Consider the following 20,682-nt stretch of genomic DNA (forward strand, 5'->3'; position numbering starts at 1 on the left):
AGGATATGTTAAAGATTCTGATATGTAAAAAGCTTAACACATCAAGGGATGTAAAATGACCTTCACTAAGATGTATGTACAGATAATGTAAAGTATGCTTTCATTACTACTACCAGAAACAGGTTTTGGGTAGGTTACAGCATACAAGTCTCATCAGATTACCTGTGAATCCCTGAAGTACATTTCATACTGCTGAATCATCTGCCTGCTGATCATGCTTCCATGATACACTACAACATTAAGGTCAGTCCATGTGCGAAATTCTCTTTCCCAGTTTGCTATGGTGGAAAGTGGAGCTATGATCAAAAAAGGCCCTCTTATACCAGCCAGGAGGATTTCATAGAGGAATGTAATTGACTGAATGGTTTTGCCAAGACCCATTTCATCCGCTAAAATGCAATTTCGCCTGAAAACAAAATATATTTGTGATTAGCATCAGAGAAAGTACAGATGCTAAAGTTGTTACTCAAATGACCAATTTATAAAAACAAAAGTTGTCAAATAGTCAAAATTGGGGCACTTAGAGTGCAAACTTAAGATGCTTGCAAACTTTCCTTGGTTAAGTTAACTCAGCACACAAAATTACAAGCTTTCAATCATGTTTAGCACTGGCAAAACCTGAGAATGTTCCATTAGGTTCTCCTAGAAAAAGATTTAAAAGTATTCTTTCAGAGTTGTACTGGCCCTAATTAATGGAATTCAAATCAATCAGATTTCCTACCTTTAACACTAACCTTGACAAAACTCTAGAAATTAATGAAGATTCCCTGAAAGTCAGAGATAGAAAGCATTCCAGCTACACTCATGTAAAAGGAACACATTATAGCATTACTGCCAAATTTCCCTTCTTGTTTCCAGAACTTAGACAGATGCATATAACCAGATTACTGTATGAAATACCATTAGGTGCTCACCCTCAGCCATACATTCCAGTCCTTCAAGCTATTTGCACACCTGCTCACACAGCTATGTAGTGCCTGACTAAGAATTAAAACAAACAGTATGGTGAAATCATATGCTCTCTGACATCATCTCTATAGAGGACAGGCAACTGATCTTTAGAAATAAAGCAAGCAGGAAGATTCATGAATAGAAATCCAATTTAGATACAAAGAAAATACACTGTTCTGGGAAAAAAATCTTGAAAGCTATTATATTCCTGTTAATGTACTACAGCATTATTTAACAAAAGTTACCTTTAGTTTACAACATAGAAAACACAATTATTTACTAGCCTGAATTTTTGAGAAACTTAACTTTCTTCAACAAAAAACTGGGTAACAAGAAACAAAACAAACTGGGTAATTCTGAAGAGAGATAACTATTTTAGAACTAATTCTAGAAATTATTTTGAAATATGCAAGAGTTTCCTCACTGTTCCAAAAATTCTGAAAGCCTGTACTTTGGTGGGAGTTGTTTTTTGCTTTAATTACCTCACAGGCCTTGAAAATGTATTTTCAATTATGTTATAGTCTTTTTAAGATTTGCTTTTTGTTATTCTTGTTGCTCAAAACATACTTGTACATCCAAAGGAACAGAAATTATTTATTTCCAGTTACAACCCTTGAGCTATAAGCAGAGAGGTTAAGATAAATTTAACTCAAACTGTATTCATCCCCTGTAACACTGGTTCACACCATATGGTTTAAAGTTTACATTAAAAAACATTCCATGGATATACCTATTGTACCAGTTGAATAGGAGCCAGTTAAGTCCTTCCAGTTGATATTCCCTGAGCTGATTGCCATTTTTATATTCCCTGGAGTGTTCTATCTTCTTCCAGGAGTTTGGAGGTGGTCGGTCCTTTAAGGGAAAGATTAATACATGTGCAAATTGGTATACGCGCAAATTGGTACATGCTTTATTTTTCAGAACGTTTTAACCCATTATTTCCAAAGTGTAACTACTTAGATTTAGAATGTAATTATTCAACCTTAAAACTGTGAAGGTGTTAACTTTACTTACTAATTAAATTGTCTGTAGAAACCTGAAATTTGTATTTATTTATCACAGTATCACAGTATGCTAGAGATTGGAAGGGACCTCAAAAGATCATCTAGTCCAATCCCCCTGCCAGAGCAGGAATACCTAGATAAGGTTACACAGGAATGTGTCCAGGCGGGTTTTGAATGTCTCCAGAGGAGACTCCACAATCCCCCTGGGCAGCCTGTTCCAGTGTTCCATCACCCTCACTGAGAAGAAGTTTCTTCTCAAGTTTAAGTGGAACCTCTTGTGTTCCAGTTTGTACCCATTACCCCTTGTCCTGTCATTGTTTGCCACTGAGAAGAGCCTGGCTCCATCCTCCTGACACTCCCCCTTTATATATTTATATACACTAATAAGGTCACCCCTCAGTCTCCTCTTCTCCAAACTATAGAGACCCAGCTCCCTCAGCCTTTCCTCATAAGGGAGATGCTCCACTTCCTTAATCATCTTAGTTGCCCTTATACTTTATCAGTATAAAGTAGTATTTTTTAGATTAACAATATCAAGCAACTGATTTCTAAAACTAAGAACGCAAATAAATGGCTTGGAACTGGCAATCTGAAACACTAATTCACTTATACAAGAAACTTCAAGAACGTATTAAGTTTCACTCTGGAAGCTCTAAGAACAGCTGTCCTATAACTGAGTATCTGGGACTACCAAAATCCTCAAAGTCTGAGTAACGCTGGCTGCTGACACTATCCTGAAGCCATATGGGCAATCTGCACTGAGTTGCTGTGATCCTGCCCTTTCTTTTTAGCACTTGCCATGGTCACTCCTGATCACTCAGTCTCACAGTCAGCCCATTCAGGAAGCCAACACCAAGAGCACAAACAAGTGAGTTTAGTTCAAAACAAGTGAGTGGTTTATTTCCCTGAATCGATTTCACCGTGAGATTGGATGGAAGACATTATAAGCATATCCAAGATAATGATGCAAAAGATAGGATGAAACAGACTGTAACAGTATCACAGTACATCATTATAATGTCCCTAGCAAGCTAACAGAAAGCTAAGAAGCTATATAAACACATACACAGTAATTCCCAAGCCTGGAGACTCAACTGTCTGGCCATTAGCTTAGCAGGCAACTTAGCAGAGAAATTCTGAAGTTCTTGACTGATATTAGGTAGGATTTCTAGTGGAAAACACTCTCTTAGAATAGCTTCTGCTTTGTACCTTGAACAAACCCACACATTCAAGCAAAATATTTTTAGTTATGAGCTTTTATGATCAGCTGCACTCCCCCCATTTCTCAGTTTTTATAAAAGCCTGCATTCACTCTAGACTCATGTGGCCTAATCTTCCAGCTCTGAATTTCAGAGTTGAAATTTATATCTCTTTCTTGCCAATATCAGCATCACCTGACACCCATCTCCGAGCAGTAGCTGCCCCTCCCCAGCAGCTGTGGCTTCCTCCCCTCTCTCAAAGCACCCATCTGTCCACTCCCCCACACCAGGAGCAGCCACGCTTCCACTCACACAGCTGCTGACAGCAAACACTTTCTTGTAATTGCTGGAGCCTTGAACAGAAAATACTTGTTGCTGATGCTAAGATGACTGTCAGTTGTACAGGTGCACTTTAGTTCTTTAGTCATCTTTCTCTCGAAGCCAAATATGGCACCAGAGAGGTATAAAAAGCCCTTTTTCCCACTTGCCAAAATGGCAGGATTTAAAATAAATACTAGAAAAATTAACTAAATATAATGTGAACATGTTAATCGTGACTACTGTCATTACCCATAGATGGAAAAACTCAAAATCAAAGCTGACAGACTGGAACACTGTGAGTATTCAGTTATGTAAAATAAGTTAGAACAAGTGTGGTCCTACACCACACACGACCCTAGTCTCACTCTGACAATGACACACAGGACTTCAAATAGAAGTATTTTGTTTTCTCCTGCTCTGTAAACAGAAGATTCATAATTTAAAGATAAACCACATTTCTTTATTAGATGCATTTTTCTTCCTTTCAGCTAGCCATTTATGACAGGAAGAAAAATAAAAGCAGGAAGTAATTAGGGAATCTGTTTGACAGATCTCATTTGCCAATTTCCTTCAGTGTCAAAGCACAAGACTTAACCCTGTTCGTTATGTAAAGGATGTTTATTCTGTTTCCTCCTTGTCTTAATACTGTTTAGATTCTGTGATAGCCAGTTTCAATGCACTGCTCCTCACTCAAAGGAAGTTATAGCTATATAGTCATATTTTTTTCCTAAACATTCTTTTTAACAGAGTAACAAATGAGAGTATTTATCTATGCCTATCTGAAAATACTATTATTCATAGGTAACAAAGCACAGAAAACCTTTACACAGAATGCCAGTAAGCCTTATGTTTTAACACAGAAGCTTAAAGTTGGAAAAAACATATCCAATTTTCTAAGACAGACAAGTAAATTAGGTGCAATTTTACCAATCTCCTGGAGTCAGGCCGTGAAGCTTGCAATTGTTCAAATTCTTCTATTTTTGCTTGATCTACATCTTCTTTCAGCTCCCACGTACTGTCTTCATATGGCAACGAACACCATTTTACTAAATAGTAAATAACAGGCTGCGGAAGAAAATTCTGAATGTTATCAGCTTTTAATTTAGTATACAGACTGTTAATATGCCTTAGTATTTCAGTAACTAGCTAGCACGAGAGCTGGGGACAGAAGCACATTTCTGATAATATTTAAAATACCGTATCTTGTTATCTACTTACTTATCCTTGGTTTCTCATACTCTGTTACTTGTTGTAGACCTCTGCAGTACTTTTTAATTCCACTTATCCACAAGTAGATCTTAGTCTTAGGAAGGATAAATTACTACATTTGTGATGTTTGCCACATTTCCACAAACTAGAGTTTACTACACTAGAGAGGTGCTACCCAGAACATTTCCTCCACTGTCCAAACCAACCTACCTAAACCAAAGAACTTTCTTAAGTTTCAAAAACAAAGGTCTTCTTGACAAAACAGAAAGCTTCATAGGTCGGCCAGAATTTAGGAAAAGTCTCAAAAGATGGAACCAATGCAGATTATCTTATTTAGATTCAGTAAATAAATGTTTAAAAATTAAATAAAATTTGAACTTCCAAGATCTTGGGCGAAGTCTTATGACAATACATGTTTTCCTAAAAAGTATAATAACAGCAAATTTGCTGCATACAATGAAAGATAATTTCAACTCTCAACCCTGCTTTAGGAAGATTAATGCAGAAATCACTGGATAAAAATCTGTTCATTTTGCTGTCTAGAAGAACTAAATAAGCATCATAGCTATTCCAACAGACTTAATCAGCAACTGTCAGTTTTGTTCTCTGCCTGCTTCAGACTCTTTCTGAATTTAAGCAATTTATTTACTTGATTTGCTTTTCTGTTTTCTTTAATTTTCTGATCTTACGTGTTTGTTCTGTAATAGCCTTCCAGAAGAAGTACTTCAAGTACTATTGTATGACCTATTAATACCAACACAAATATAAGCCATTGGAACTCTGATTTCTATTGCAAAATACATGACTAGCATAGCAAATGAGAAGATTGTCATGTATGATTAAAAATACTATGGAAGCTTGAAATCATTACGGTGCTACTCTGAAATCTGCTAAAAAACCCCCACTATTATCAAGAACTACTTGGAGGTGTATCTTCTTCACTTGTTTTAAGATGTATTTACCTCACCAGTGTCCTTATCTTCACAAAGAGATACTTCTAATACCCGATCTACTTCAACATAGTCAGGATTAAAAGGTTCTTCTTCCATCTGCAATGCAAGAGCAGCAAGATCAGCAGAGAGACAAAAAAAAGCTGGTATATGACCAAGTCTTATCATATGCAAAATGAATTTGGCAGTTGGAAATAACCAAGGCTTTTGCACTTGCATTTTTTAAGATACTCCCTCCTTGGGTTTTTTTTGGCAATGGGCACTGAGGAGATATCTGGCATTAAAATAGAAAATGCAGTCATTTAGGGATTAAGTGCTGTCTTGCGAAAGTCATATAGTAGAGAAACTAGCCCTACTAACAATCTTCCCCTCCTTACCACTTTTAAGTAGTTACCCAGTCACAATTTTAAGCATGCATGCTAGAATAGTCCAGCAACTCCAGAAGACCCTTCTCTTAAAATTACTTGAAACAAAAATAACTCAACCTGCTGCAACCAAAATGCCAACCCCAATGGCTGATTTCTACTAATCAACATCCAGCTGTTCTACTTAAAAGCAAGCCCTTAATCACAATTTTACAAGGGAAAAAAGCTTATTTAGTTATCTATTTCATACTCACATCTGCAAAAAAGTGAGCTCTTTGTGCTTGCCTTAGTTTGAATCGTTTTATTTTCTGCTGGATTCTTTTATCCTTTAAAAGCTGTTGTTCTGTGGCCCACTCACAGTGGAGATAAGAGCTAAAATTAGAGAGATTAACATCAACGTATTAGTGAAAGCAAAAGCTTACTATTTTTAATATAAAGTTAAAATAATCTATTTTATAAACCAGATTTTCACTCTAAGAACATTTTATCATTTAAGACAGAATTCACTGTCAACATCAAAGACTTATTCTTCCAACTAATTGTCTTAGAGCATCTAGTTAAGGCAGTGCTTTCGGGCTAGGATCCATAGAACTTTGCGGATTCACAGATTTATTTCATGTGTCCTAAGAAGAGAAACGAGTGTATTTAAAGTGAGCTTAAATAAATCAAGTTTAAAATTTGACAACTCTATAAGAAAGTAGCCAGAGATATAAAGTACTTAATATATTGGATCGTTTTCATGCACTGCATGTGAACATCTCTTCACAGGTACTGCTGCACTACACAGATGAGCCCAAAAAGGGCAAAAAGGAACAGGTCATCAGATTGGGTTGGGCGAGAAGCACAAAGAAATAGTCAAAGGAAGGAGGGAAGCACGAGCACCAGTACCTACACATCTAACTGCACCCAAAGCGAGCCTTTCTGAAGTCAGACTGGTTTGCCAGAAGTACAGATATCTGTCTCTCACATCCCCCCTTTTTAATATGTTTTCATCCCTTTTTAAGCTTTCTAAAGGTATGATAGAAATAAAGAAGGGCTACTGCTGGGTATTACCTATTCTCAGATGGAAAGACAGGCTTTACCCTTTCAGAAAACAAGAGCTAAATGGTCTCCAGAAACATGTGAATCCAGAATCTCACAGAAATCACATTTATTAGCAAGAATCCAATGGAATTACTCACATATGTAGAACTGAAAATGTGTTTGTATTTTCAACATCAAGAACTGAATATTGACAGCAAGTTAGGTATAAAATTTAAAATAAGGAAAACATGGGGAAGATTCCTTTTCTTTATGCTTTTTTATTTCCTGCTTCTGTTGTAAAATCATTTCTATTGCTACCAGGTTTTTTTTCCTTTTTAAAACAGTAAGACCAACTCCTACATCAACCTCTCCTAAATGCATGACACTAAATCTAATATAAGTTCACAAAATAGCTCTGATTTAAATTCATGAAATTAAAATTAGCCTGAAGCACATAGTCCCTGATGAATTTAATAAACTTGTCTTCTCTAAAAATTCTGTTCTCCTCACAGTAATGGCTGACACATTCTTGGTCAGTGCTGGTTTCACAATCCTGATAATTCTAAAGTTATTACTAAGAATGTAATATAGATTCTTAGCAATTTTAAGATTAAATTTGTAAAGAAGAATATCTAAAGATGAAAAAATCTAGTTATAAATTAATTTTCAACAATACAAAACTTCAGAAGATGTATAAGGTACTTATCATTTCAGACAATACCTCCAGTGAAACAACTTTTTAGTACTTACTAGTTCTTGTATTTTACAAAAAACTCTTCTGTTTCTACTGTCATCCCAGCAGATACCTAGGAAAGGAAATTCATGGTAAATGTTTAATGACATATACAAACCGCTTTTTCAAATAAGCAGTTTTATCCCATGATAATCACTTACTTCTTTTTTTATTACCCTGGAGGATAAGATTTTGTCTACAATTGCTGCATCTTCTTCACTTGGATTTTCCTATAAATGCAGAAAACAGTAACAGAAATTGTAGTAAATGCCCTCTCTTCAAACCTTTCAGGCTTAAAACAGGAAAAAAAATACATTATAAATTGCTGTAAATGTCCTCTCTTCAAGCTGATCACACTTAATACCTTCAAACACAAGTGGCTTGTTAGAAGATCAACAATAAAGGTAAATTTGACCAGGACTGTTCTCTTTAACAGTCTGGAAGTAAAATTTAAAAGCCAGGTCTATATGCATGCTAAAGTACATTAAGTCTGGCACTTCCAAAGAGCATCAGATGCAATGGTCACCTGCCAAACACAATGTACAAGCAATGGTGACTGATGCTTTTCGGACAGAGACTCACTGTGAATGACCTGCTGAGCTGACCTGATGCAGTGGACATAGCTAGAATTCCACTATAAAGATAAGGAAAAATAAGGACTTGGGCAGACAGGCTAAAAAAAAAAAAAAAAAAAAGAGAAGAATTAAACCAAAACCAGCATGTGTCAAACTCAATGTAATAGGTTTACTCTGAACATAGATAACAAACGTGCTGCCAAATCAGGTAGATGAGGTCATGCCTGGGAACTCCAGCATGGCTTACATGTGACACAGATAAGGGTTACTTGACTCTGCGAAGACTGAACCTGTGTTCAGGTTGAACCTGAACCTGTGTTCTGCCAAGACTGAACCTGTGTTCCAGAGATAAAGAGCTGATCTTTACGGGTTGCTTCCAGTCAAGAGTCACCTTCCCTCTTGTTTGATTTGTTCCCAACCATGCTATCTTTCTCTTTCCTTAAAACTCTAGCACTCCTAACATCTCATGTACACTTTTTCCCCTGTTTCTTACCTGCCACTTTATTTACCCAGAATGGCTCAACAGTAAGTCTGATTATCATATCTGGAACAAGCTGAACAGTGAAGTGGAAACCCAAAGGAGGCAAAAGAAGAGAGGAATTTCCTTTTTAAAAATCTCAGTAAGCAGAGATCCCCATAGGCTCAAAGACTTTCATACTTCTGAAAGTCACAATAATAGTGGCATACAGCTTCTTCATATGCCTACACAGCCTAACACATTATTTAAGATACACCTAGTCTTAGTCTTACCCTTAACTTCGGCTAGGTCAACAAATGTTTAGAACAGAAAATCATAAAAAAAGTAACAAGCAATTTCTTCCAGTTTTCAAGATCTTAGCAAGATGCCACATTAAATAAACCATTGCTTAGTAATAGTAATGTTCTCCTTCCAAGTTATGACCTTTATTCACTGAACTACTGGAGACAAATGGAAAGTTCCCACTACAGACCAAGCCAATTTTCACTTACAACAAACAACTGTAAAGGCTGTTCAGCAGGTAAAGGGGCAGAATTCTTTTTCATTTTTGCAGAAACTTTAGCTTCTTCTTCTGATTGTTTTCCTTCTCCTTCTTCTGCATATTTTTTCCTTTTAACTTGACGATTTGATCTTCTCTTCTGCATGCAGCGGGGGGGGGGTGGGGGGGTGGAAAAAAGAGGTTTTACCAAAACCGCCTCTAACATGAATTGCAAGTCTGGGGACACTCTAAGTAATACTTCAGATACATCTAAAACCAAATGCCAACATTTGGTAGAAAACGTAAAGCACGTGAATCACAGAAGCAGCCATACACTATTTGTGATAAATGAATCGCCCTCTCCTCCCATTCCATATAAACATTTGATGCTTATAATTTTAGAGTTCAAATGCAAACATTGAACAATATTGTCACAGTATGGAAACAAAGCTGATATACAACAAATCTTCCATAGCATCAGTATTTCAACAGCAATTTCATAATGCAGTGTAAAAGCAGTATGTTAACATCCAATTCAATTATCCCAGTGAACAACAAAACATGCTGAAGTCTACTAAACACCAGCGCTATTAAAAAAATCATGAACATTTTCATTAATCATATTGATCAGATTGCTGATTTGATGGCTAGTGAAGTTTGTTGCTTGTTAATGTATTTGTTTTCTCCTCCACCTTAATCAAGCTTGTTTAACAGCAGTATTCTGCTTACTTTGCGGTTTCTCTCTAAACTTCCACTCTCATTTCTGCAAGAATCTGAGGACACCAAGTTCCAGCTGAAGAAATAATGTTAAGTCTAAGAGAGCAATTCCTCCTGACTCACTGTTTAAGTTTCAAGAACTTCGATTATTAGGACACTACATATCCTTTCCACTCCTCAGTACCAATATATTTAACCATGAGATTAATTTGTAAGTCTATTGGGTAAGTAATGATAGCAGAATCAAACTAGTTAGCTAATGCTTAAAAATACTGCAATCTGCTTTAGAGAATTATCATTACAAAAATGAAATCAGCAAAACCAAACAGTCTATAAAATAAATTAATTCTATTGTGTTACATGGCAAAGCGTATTTTTGTTTAAGAAAGCACTACTGCTGGTTGCAATACACTGTAGTAATCAGCTGGGAGAAAAATAAGTTGTGAATAGAACAAAACCCAAAATCCTGTGGTCATACTGGCTTCTGCAGAGCAGATATTAAGTAACAGAAAGATTGCAGCAGAGGAGCTTTCTTCCTGACTGTTAAATTCAGCCCCTGGTCCAGCTATGTTTTAACAACTACATGTAGGTAGTTGTTAAAACAAGTGGAGTTGTTAAGAAAAGGTAGAGTAGTAACATATACAGTAAAAATCAAAACCAGGCACCACCATTCTTCTGTAGAAGCCAAATATGTGAAACTACTCAACCAGCTTTCCACAATAATGTAGCCAGACTAGCTGTTCTTCACTAAAAAGTGATTGTCTGTCACATTATAGCTAAATCAACAACAGTTTGCTAACAGTAGATTTTAATTTTTTAAATGCTAGCTAATAGGAGCAATGTAAAATGATGGATGAATTATGAAAAGAAGGATTAAGAACCAGGTTCAAGTTTTATTCATTATTTACTGAATTTTTCAAAACCTAACAAGGCATTAACAGGTGTTTTCAATCCTTCTCATCATGTCTCTTCTTGAAGTATGAAGTGAGTAATAAATCATCAATAGCTGAATGTCCTCTGACATATTAATACATAACCCGAGTTGTCTGAAAAAAAACATTTGTATTTCCCTAAGCTAAGAAGTGTGGTCATAAAAAAAATGCTCTAAAGCACACAAGAAATAAATCAATGTATTTAAGGAAGACACCCACTGTGAAACTAAACATACAAAAAGAATTACAGGGGAAAAAAAAAAAAAAAAAGACCTAAAATTGCCCCCCTGAGCTTAGAAACAGACAGCTATTTGCGATGGGAAAAGAAAATAATGAAAATGTTCTAAAACTAGAGGGAATGAATCAGTGAAACACCGTAACTTACAACCTTCCTGTTATGCTTCTCCCAAACTCCTTTGAAGACAGACAGGGCAGCAGTGTGATATTGTATTTGTTAGCCTACAAATTTATGCCTCATTACAGAGCACTACTGATAAGTTACAGCACTTCAGAACAACCAAACCTGCTGTCAGCTCCTTCAGTGCACTGAACAGACTTTCAATACCAAGATAAACTCCATGCGAAATAAATAAATTCAAGAATCCTTTCAAGTAACCTTTACTTTAGAGAAAATACCACTTAAGTTAATGTAACATCATTCTGGAAAATGGCTTCTGATCCTTTTTCCTCACAGCATTATCATCTGTGAAATAGTAAAGGTCAATTCGGTATCTTGTAATTGTTTTCTGACATTATCATCAAATAATGCAATTAATTTTTACTCAACCTTGTTATGAATATTGATTTAATCTCTGCCGATGTCACAGGATATAAAACCGTGTACTTACACATATAACCTTACTTTTAATGGATTTTGCCCTAAAGGAAGAAAGCTATAATTCTGCTACTAACATACACATAAATAAGAAATAATCTCATATTCATACTTTTTTTGTGCATTGTTTTTGTAAATAATTAGCTAGGCTACTATCATACCAGAGCAATGTATAAAATAAATGCAGGGGAAAAGTTACAAGGCAGATATTCCTCGAGGGAATGACTCCACCACTTTGATTCTTTATCTGGTACTTCTCCTTTAGAAGTATTCCACAAGCAACCAGAGCCTATCAGTATATTGATCATTTTCCCTTCAGATCCAACACTCTAAGAAAACAGTTCTTTATGTTTCTACAGAAGCAGAGCACAGAAAAAACCAGTAAAGTCCAAAACCAGCGTTTTAAAGTGTTCTCCAGAGCCAGTTTCAACTGAAAAATGTTCCTTTTATTAGCCAATCTCTGCATTCTCCCCACAAAGTCAGCCAAAGCAAATATCAGGTCCAACTAACTACCAGCTCAACAGGTGAGTATTTACTGTCTCAAATCTATGGACTTGTGTAAATTGTAATAATTAAACAAATTGTAAAATTAAACAAATACTAGCAGGGCGCTGATGTCCCATTATAGACGGGACTCTAAACTGTAGGATTTTCTGATTTTCAACTGGGAGAAGTAGCTTATAATGTAAAGTTTTACCCATGAAAAAGAGACAGCAGTGAGAGAGGAACTGTCACTGTGTCAAAAGGAGTGTAACTTTTGGTAAGGGAGTGCAGGAAAAGACCTGTAGAAGTAACACCACAGAAATTTAGAAGGGAAAAATTCTGAGTACTTACCTGTGAGTCTTCATCTTTCAGTGCCCGCTGTGTAGTCTGCTTAGCATCAGACAACTCATCTGAAGATTCGTTTTTCCTTTTCTGCTTCTTACCCAGTGTGATGATTAGCTTTCTGTTAGGAAAAAAAAGCCCAACATCTAAGTGAATGCCACATACTAGTCCACTTCACTTCCAAGATTAAAAAGCAACATCACATCCATTAGCAATTTCCTTATTCTTCTTAATCTAAAACTTAGGAAGCACCACAATCTGAAGTATGTGCCTCACAACAAAAGGTACAACTTTACAGAAGTCAGTATTTTCTACTACTGTTACTGAGTTTCTCTACAGGCAAGCAGTTAGCACTGAAAATTCTTCTGTTTCATACACATTTTAAATCCATAAATGCGCAAGAGATGCCAAATCCAGTATTTAAACTAACCAACAATGGTAAACTATACAAAGTTAGCATAAACACCATCTGCAGAAGAGGACAGTATATCATTCCTATAAACCATTTGCCAATTGCAAAATACACCTTCTCTTACACAAAACAATTAGCTATGGATAACAAGCTAACATTACTCAGAGCTTTCTGACATACAGAACTTGCATGTTTAGGTAAGTCATTAAATGGTAAAAATGAGGAAATTGCATGAATCCTTTAAGCTCTTAAAAAAATAAAAGTCAAAAAGAACCTATTTTCAAAACTCTGTAGTTTTAGCTCCAAGAAATCTTAGAACCTCTCAGAATAAATTAAGAAGCTACAATGTGCAGAATAGTAACATTCTGATGAAAAAGCACCAATTATCTCTTGTAAAAATTTAAAGGTTATACTGTAAATCACAATACCAAGAATTTGTTTTTAACTAAAGGGTATCAAAATATTTATTTTTTCATATTTGAAATGTGCCAAATACACCTCTTGAAATATGTTTTCAGTGGCTTAATTGAAGAATGATGACAAGCTATCCAATAAAATCACAGATAAAGTGTTGTCCTTATATATGTATTTTATAGAATATCTAACTGTCAGATCTGTGAAACAGAAAATGTTGCAGCAAACAAACCTCTTTTGCCATTTTACAGAACAAATGAAAAGTCTTTATATACAGACAATGTAAGTTCTTTTACACCAAAGCAGCATCAAATACACTGATCACCTAAAAACCCACTGAGGAGAAGGTAGTGGCTGAAACACTTGCATCTCATTTGCTTCTCTTTGCACATGTCCAAACAACTATCACATACTATATCCAAAAAAACCGTTCACATAGAAAAGGAAAATCTTAAATTACAGAAAACCTATGGATACTTTAAGCAACATGGCCTACAGAAGACTATAGGCATATTTTCAGAAACAATTAACATTTCCATTGGTTTTTAATATTTAAGCACTAGGTATGTTCAGTGGAAAGGCTTAAAAAAACCCCCCAAAACCCAAACATTTTCCACTCTTACATTTTATAATTCTACTACAAAGTGAATGGTACTTGCAAATGCACACTGAAATGAAGCTGCAGTAAGCATAATCACGTATCTGCTTGTTCACAGAGCTGCTTGTTCAGAAGTAAATTCTGATCCTTAAGCCCTTATTAGGTGTGTTCTCAGTTTAATTATTCCTTAGAAAGCATGTTTCATAATTGCAGGAAATACAATTAACACATTGGTTTCCCTACTCTCTTCAGTAGTTTGTTGTCTGTCTCCCAACCCCTCATTTTTCAATGTCCCATTAGTTGTGGTTTTTTGACTGTGTGTTTTTCAGTTGTGGGGTTTTGGGGTTTGGGGTTGGGTTTTTTGTTTTGTTGTTGTTTTTTTTTTTTGTGGGTTTTTTTTACTAGGTTTTTTTTTTTTACTATTGGAATCTCAGGTATTTGTCCAGTATGACCCTAATGATGGACTTCAATAAACCACTTTTTCGATTTTTATCTCACTTCGTTGCATGGAATTTATGTGTTACATTAGCACTTGTCACCTAACCTATTCCAAAGTGATGCAGACAAGGCACACTGTGATTGAACTTCTGAGCTTGTTAAATGGAATTGTGGATGCTAAAATTTAACACGGATTGAAAGGCAAACCTGATAAACTTGAGTGAGAATTTCTTGGAAGACTGGTACCTCTTCCACAAAGTTCCTTTTTCGCACCTTTGGAATTTGGGAAAATATTAAGAAGTATCATGCATGTTTTCCCTGCCTTGAACTCTTTCCATTGCAGCTGCTTCTGGCCATTGCTGGAGAGAGGACCCTAGCCCAGATAAAACTCTGGTCTCAGCTGGGTAGGAACTCCTCTAAGCTTTGGCCACGTGTTAAGTGCAACAAGCTCTGCTTGCCTGTACCTGTCCCTTCTTGATCTTTTAATTTAAAGCACTGGACATAGAGCATATTCAATCCAGTGAACTCACATAATCTAATTTTTAAATTATTATTTTTTGACCAATAAATAAGGCTCAAAGTCTTCTCTGATTTAGAGCAAAGGCATTAAAGGCCTGATGCATGTATGGCATGTAGAGATGACTGTGAATGTGATACACATTTTGATTTTTAAGCGAACAAAAGACTACTAGCAACAAAGAAAAAGGATACTTTCATCAAATAGGTGTTGAGATGTAAGACAAGCTGGAAGGGATCTTTGGAGGACATCTGGTTCCTACTTAAAGCCAATTTCATCCAACATAGAATTCTTTTATGTTGCTGAATTCAGTCAAGCTCTGCTTGTCTCCAAGGCTGACACCTCCCTGTGCAACCTATTCCAAATTTTGATCCTCTTTTGTGTAACAGTGTATTAAAATGCTTCATAAATGCATGGTGCTATGTTAAGCATTTGTATCTGTGCAACCATAGTTCATCCTCATTTCATGCACTACCGCCTAATATTTTAGACTCAGGCTCCTTTTGGATTCAAGAAACACAGTATTAAAGAAGGTCATGACTATTTTTCTATGTATTGTAGCGGCATCCACTGAATAGCAGAAAATTTTAAGGACCTTCTGTTTTAAAACAGATTGTGATTAGACTGTTCTAGCTACATCTTTCTTTGCACGATTTTTCCTCTCCTTCTCCGTAGTTCTCTTGTGTTCACCTCTCGCTCTGCCCCTGAAGTCTTACACATAATATTCCATTTCTCTGTCAGCTTTTGTGCCTTATCTCCATCTTATATTCACTACTCCCCATACTTCTCTTCACAAGCATCTCCCTGAAATTTCCTAAACATCTCTAGATGATACAGATCAGAATGCTTCTTCCTCTATATGGATATGGTGCCAGTGAGAGGAATAAATGCAATTTCACTTCTTTCTGATCAAGTGCCCAGAACCACAATGCTCCTTGCTATCAAAAGTTGCTGAAAAGCAGTATGGTGCTAAAGTCATGCATTTCTACTAGTAAAAAAGCAATCTGCTCATATTTTGGCCAAAAACCTCTCAAAATCTGCTATGTGAAAACAATAATTTTCAGAAGCTTGTAAACTGGATCAATTCTGTGATTTTTTTTTCACTGAGAGAGTAAGTTCTCTTGCCAGTTTATAAGTTTCTATACAGAAGCATAAAGATCTTGGCTAAAATCCCTTTTTCCTCTCTGAAACGAACTGTTCTGAACAGAAACTATCTATTCTGTTTCTACGAAAAGGAAACAGCACACTGTAGACACAGAATAAATAGTAACACTAGACTTCATTCCAATTGCACTTTTTCTTGCCTTTTAAAATTTACAATGTATTTCATTTCATATTATCTAGAAATACTTGAACAATTACAGTGTAGATTTCTTCAACATATATTTCCTTCTTTTTTAACAACAAAATAAAGATGTTGAGAGACTCATATAAACAAAAAGGGCTCTAAAGAAGCCATCTCATGAGCCACTAGTGCTTTGGATCCTTAGCATAAGCTTCCTAACACTGTTTAGATCACAACTGAAAGACTTAAAAGTATCAGCAAGACCACCAGGAATCACGACATGAGGAGCACTGCCATTTCTGTCTTTTAAATTAAGGATCAGTAATAGCAGATAGCAGAGAATGTGATGGGAGAATTCTCAGCACTTTGAACACCTTGAGAATTATAAAGAACAATTTTCAAAGCCTTCCAAGTTAGTGAACATGAGGAACGATTAAAAAGGAGGGAAGAAAAAAAAAAAAAAAGAAACCCAGCAAATATGAAATACACATCAAGCATGCAAGAAATAGTAAGTACTGATGGCCTTCAATACATGCCTTTAATACATCATTTTATTCCAATTTTCCCAAAACAGAGGATACCAATTGACTCTATTAGCGTTTAAAGCCACTTTCCAGATATTTTAATTTGTAATCAAAGCATTTTGTTATATTACCAGCAATAAAACTCCTACGTCATCCACAGTGTAAGTATTTTTTTATCACTAAAAACTTAGATAGAAATCTATCTATTAGCAAAATACAAAAGCAGATACGCCCTTGACAAGATTGCTTATCTTCTTGGAATGAGAGTTGAACTGGTGCTATAAAAAAAGTTGCTCTTATCATAGAATCATAGAATAGTTAGGGTTGGAAAGGACCTTAAGGTCATCTAGTTCCAACCTCCCTACCATGGACAGGGACACCTCACACTAAACCATGCCACCCAAGTCTACGTCCAACCTAGCCTTGAACACCGCTACGGATGGAGCATTCACAACTTCCCTGGGCAACCCATTCCAGTGTCTCACCACCCTCACAGTAAAGAATTTCTTCGTTATATCCAATCTAAACTTCTCCTGTTTAAGTTTGAACCTGTTACCCCTTGTCCTGTCACTACAGCCCCTAATGAAGAGTCCATCCTCAGCATCCTTTTAGCATATGTTTAATAAATAATACTAACACACTAATATTAGCCACTGTCTCTTTCTGCAGTTATATTTCAAATTAGTAACTGCTGGATTGTGCACAGATTTTTAAAACACCCCTTCAGTCAAGAGCCATTTCATGCTAATACAACATTGGAATAATAATGCCAGAGAACAAACAAGTGTTTGGTTAGCTGTTCAGTAAGACCACACTATTTTGCATGCATGTGTTTTGCAGTAGTAACTTAAAATTATGTCACTTAAGGCCTAACTTACGCATCAAAACTAGAATCTGAGAGCAGAGAAAATGCCATCAGGGAGTCACAGCTCAGGGCATGCAAAGATACCATAGAATGGTTTGGGTTGGAAGGGACCTTAAATTCCATTTAGTTCCACCCCCTGCCACGGGCAGGGTCACCTTCCACTAAAACAGGTTGCTCCAAGCCCCATCCAACCCGGTCTTGAACACTTCCAGGGATGGAGCAGCCACAGCTTCCCTAGGCAACCTGTGCCAAGGCCTCACCACCCTCATAGTAAAGAGCTTCATCCCAGAAGGATGATAAAATTTGGAATTTGTATGCCATTTCTAATCATGACAGAAGCTGTTTATGATCTAACAGATCAAAAAGATTCAGTGAGTATCTCTTCTCTTTGAGTATAGATCTATTAGCCAACCTCTGCCTTACTTACACAAAACATAAAAGGTAACTCAGTGTCCTGCCTTCTGTGAAATTCACTTCTAGTTCTAGGCATTTAAACTTAAATGATACAGAGGCAGCAGAATCACTTCCTTTCTCCATTCTGTTAGGGTCTTGGGTCCTAAAAATGCTCTTGCAAACAGAACATTTGAGACCTACTCCAAGTCAACGAGGACATTTACTCATTTGAATAGTAAATAGGATCATACACAACTGGCTGTATTCATTACTACATAATTTAAGGGTTAATAAAAAAAACCCAAATCCCACCATTGTTGTTCTAGGACATGAAACAATATGGCCATTTCTGATAACAGGAAATGGTTTTGAACTTAAGGACTACCACCCAGAATTAAACTGAATGCCAAATTCTTAGGATTTGGGTGATTTATTTATTTAAACTATGTGGTGATAAAAAAAATCCCCAAAACCTAAATCTACTGATACTGTCCTTTGTAACACCAGTGCAGAGCTGCTGCTTTTCATCAGAACCATGATATTTAATTTTATGTTTGAGTAGGTGGAAATACATCGAGAGCTATAAAACCTAAATGCCAATCTACTTTTTTGAACAACAGAACATTCACAAATTCGTAATTCTTCTATCCTTCACATCAAGTAGCAAGAAGCAGACTTTTTAGTTTAAATATGCATCACCTTAAATGGAAGAAGTAGAATTACAATCAGTTAGAAAAAGCTTATAAATGGAAACAAGTTCTATGCAAAAATAGGGTTTAGATAGATTCCTGAACACCAATGCATCTTGGTAAATAGCCAGGATATGAAAAGTGGTTCTGCAATCCTCAAAAAATTGTAAAGTAAGTTAATTTTAAAGAATTAATCAGTAATCAATGCATAAAGCAAACTGGTTAGTTTGTGACACTGAATATAATATACATGCGTTCTCCTAATAATTTCTGTCATATGCTTACAATGCTTTTGGTAGCAAAAGTATTTAGTCACTGATCTTCACCAATGCCTATGTCACAGAAACCTTACCAATTAGTGAACTGAGTTCTAAACCATCTGACTGAAATTAAAAGGCATTAATTCTTTGAGTGCAACAGGTCAGGGAATTAAAAACCTCAATGACCAACTTCAGAAAGAAAGCACAGCCTGACTAGAAAGTAACTGCTAGTCATTTCTAACAAGCAATAAGCCGGAAAAAAATCACGCTTTAAATTTTTTCTGTACATACATATCAGAAGAATCACTAAGGAAAATATAAACAGTTAATAACATGAATCTCTAAACACACACCCATCATATGCAGTGAGCAAGGAAAACAATCAAGATGGCTTAAAAATCATCTTGTCCCTTCAACTGAGATATAGAAGTGAAAACCCATCTTTATGCTAGATGAGGGCTACTCAGTTTCAGTAAAAGCTGTATGGTATGACATTTAAAAGGTTTTTTTTTGTTGCTTGTTTTTTAGCTGATTGCTACCAGGCAATTTCATCAAGGTCTGTTCAGCAACTAGTGTTTTGTGTTTCAGCTCCACCAGAGCAGTGGAGCAGATCATTTTCACAGATGGGCAACTGTGTAGCTCTGCAAATCCTCCTCAAGAGCAATACAGGATGTGCTACGCAGATGCAACCCTTGTAGGATCCCAGCAAAGTTTATGATCACGATCTAAATAAGAGTTTACCGTTTGAGTACTGGACTACAGAAAGCACAGTTGTGCTAACACTGGATAGCCTAGGTTTGATGCTAGCAGAGATGCAAAAGATCAGACTAAAACCAGTCTCCAAAAACTTCTCAAAAACATATTTGTTCATAGTTTCTGCTCTTGCAGCTCTATGCTTGCCTGCAACTCAAACAGGAGTCACCTGAAACATGCATCTGACCTCAGACCTTCCAAAACACACAATCACACCTTCTGAACTGGGCTAGCTCTTGGAATCCAAGCTGAACCACTATATTTAACAGTTACTGCGAGTTAAATGTGCTTGCTATAGAAAGCACTGAATGAAACTAATCATCTGAGACGGACGTACCATAGTGAAACGCCTTCTACAATGGGAAAGCAGACGCACACAAACCCAATTATCCATCACTGTTAAAAACACATACTTAGCTTATGCTTTTTTACTATAGATCTTTCTTGGCTGTAAAGTTTCAGTCATGATTTCATTGCTTATAGAAGAACTACAGTTGATAACACTTTAGAACAACTGGAAATTGTTTATAGATCTTTTTAATAATGAGGGGGCAGTTTTTACCTCCTGCTTAAATGCAAGCAATGCCATATACACAACTTTGGGTTTTTTTTTATTTTTTTCCAAGTTTTCCTCCTTACTGAGTAAAAAAGAAACATAAATAGAATTTTTTTCTCTTCCAATTTTAAACAGATCTTAAACCTCCTGATTTCCAACATAAACAAAACTTTTCATAGAATTGAACTGAGGTCCTCCTTTTCCCTTCTTCCTCAATACAAGCACTTGAAGGTATTGTTTTAGCATTGTAAATTTTTTTTTCCCCAGATTTCTTCCCTAAGATTTAGAATTTGGTTTAAGATAAATGAGAAAACCAATGCAGCAATCCACACTTTTAAAATCCAAATTCTATTTTGACATCATAAACTCCAGGATATGCTAAG

The 20,682-nt window shown here is 36.1% G+C and overlaps 1 protein-coding gene across 10 annotated transcripts in view; it reads right to left on the bottom strand.

Moving 5' to 3' along the window:
• The window catches only part of CHD9 (chromodomain helicase DNA binding protein 9), a 112,535-nt gene that overhangs the window by 34,583 nt on the left and 57,270 nt on the right, over nucleotides 1–20,682 (bottom strand). For 9 of the 10 annotated variants that reach the window (XR_013958667.1, XR_013958668.1, XR_013958669.1 and 6 more), the window contains 9 exons: nucleotides 12,605–12,716; nucleotides 9,300–9,446; nucleotides 7,917–7,985; nucleotides 7,773–7,828; nucleotides 6,254–6,371; nucleotides 5,647–5,733; nucleotides 4,403–4,540; nucleotides 1,682–1,803; nucleotides 163–406 (listed from right to left, as the gene is read on the bottom strand). Coding sequence is in view for 7 of the 10 variants with exons in the window: in XM_080636740.1 (XP_080492866.1) it covers nucleotides 163–406; nucleotides 1,682–1,803; nucleotides 4,403–4,540; nucleotides 5,647–5,733; nucleotides 6,254–6,371; nucleotides 7,773–7,828; nucleotides 7,917–7,985; nucleotides 9,300–9,446; nucleotides 12,605–12,716 (1,093 nt within the window). In the remaining 3 variants the exon portion in view is untranslated. The remainder of the gene's footprint in view (nucleotides 1–162; nucleotides 407–1,681; nucleotides 1,804–4,402; nucleotides 4,541–5,646; nucleotides 5,734–6,253; nucleotides 6,372–7,772; nucleotides 7,829–7,916; nucleotides 7,986–9,299; nucleotides 9,447–12,604; nucleotides 12,717–20,682) is intronic. The other variant, XM_080636742.1, reaches the window with a different exon arrangement.

This window comes from Psittacula echo (assembly GCF_963264785.1).
Source record: "Psittacula echo genome assembly, chromosome: Z".
Classification (NCBI taxonomy): Eukaryota; Metazoa; Chordata; class Aves; order Psittaciformes; family Psittacidae; genus Psittacula; species Psittacula echo.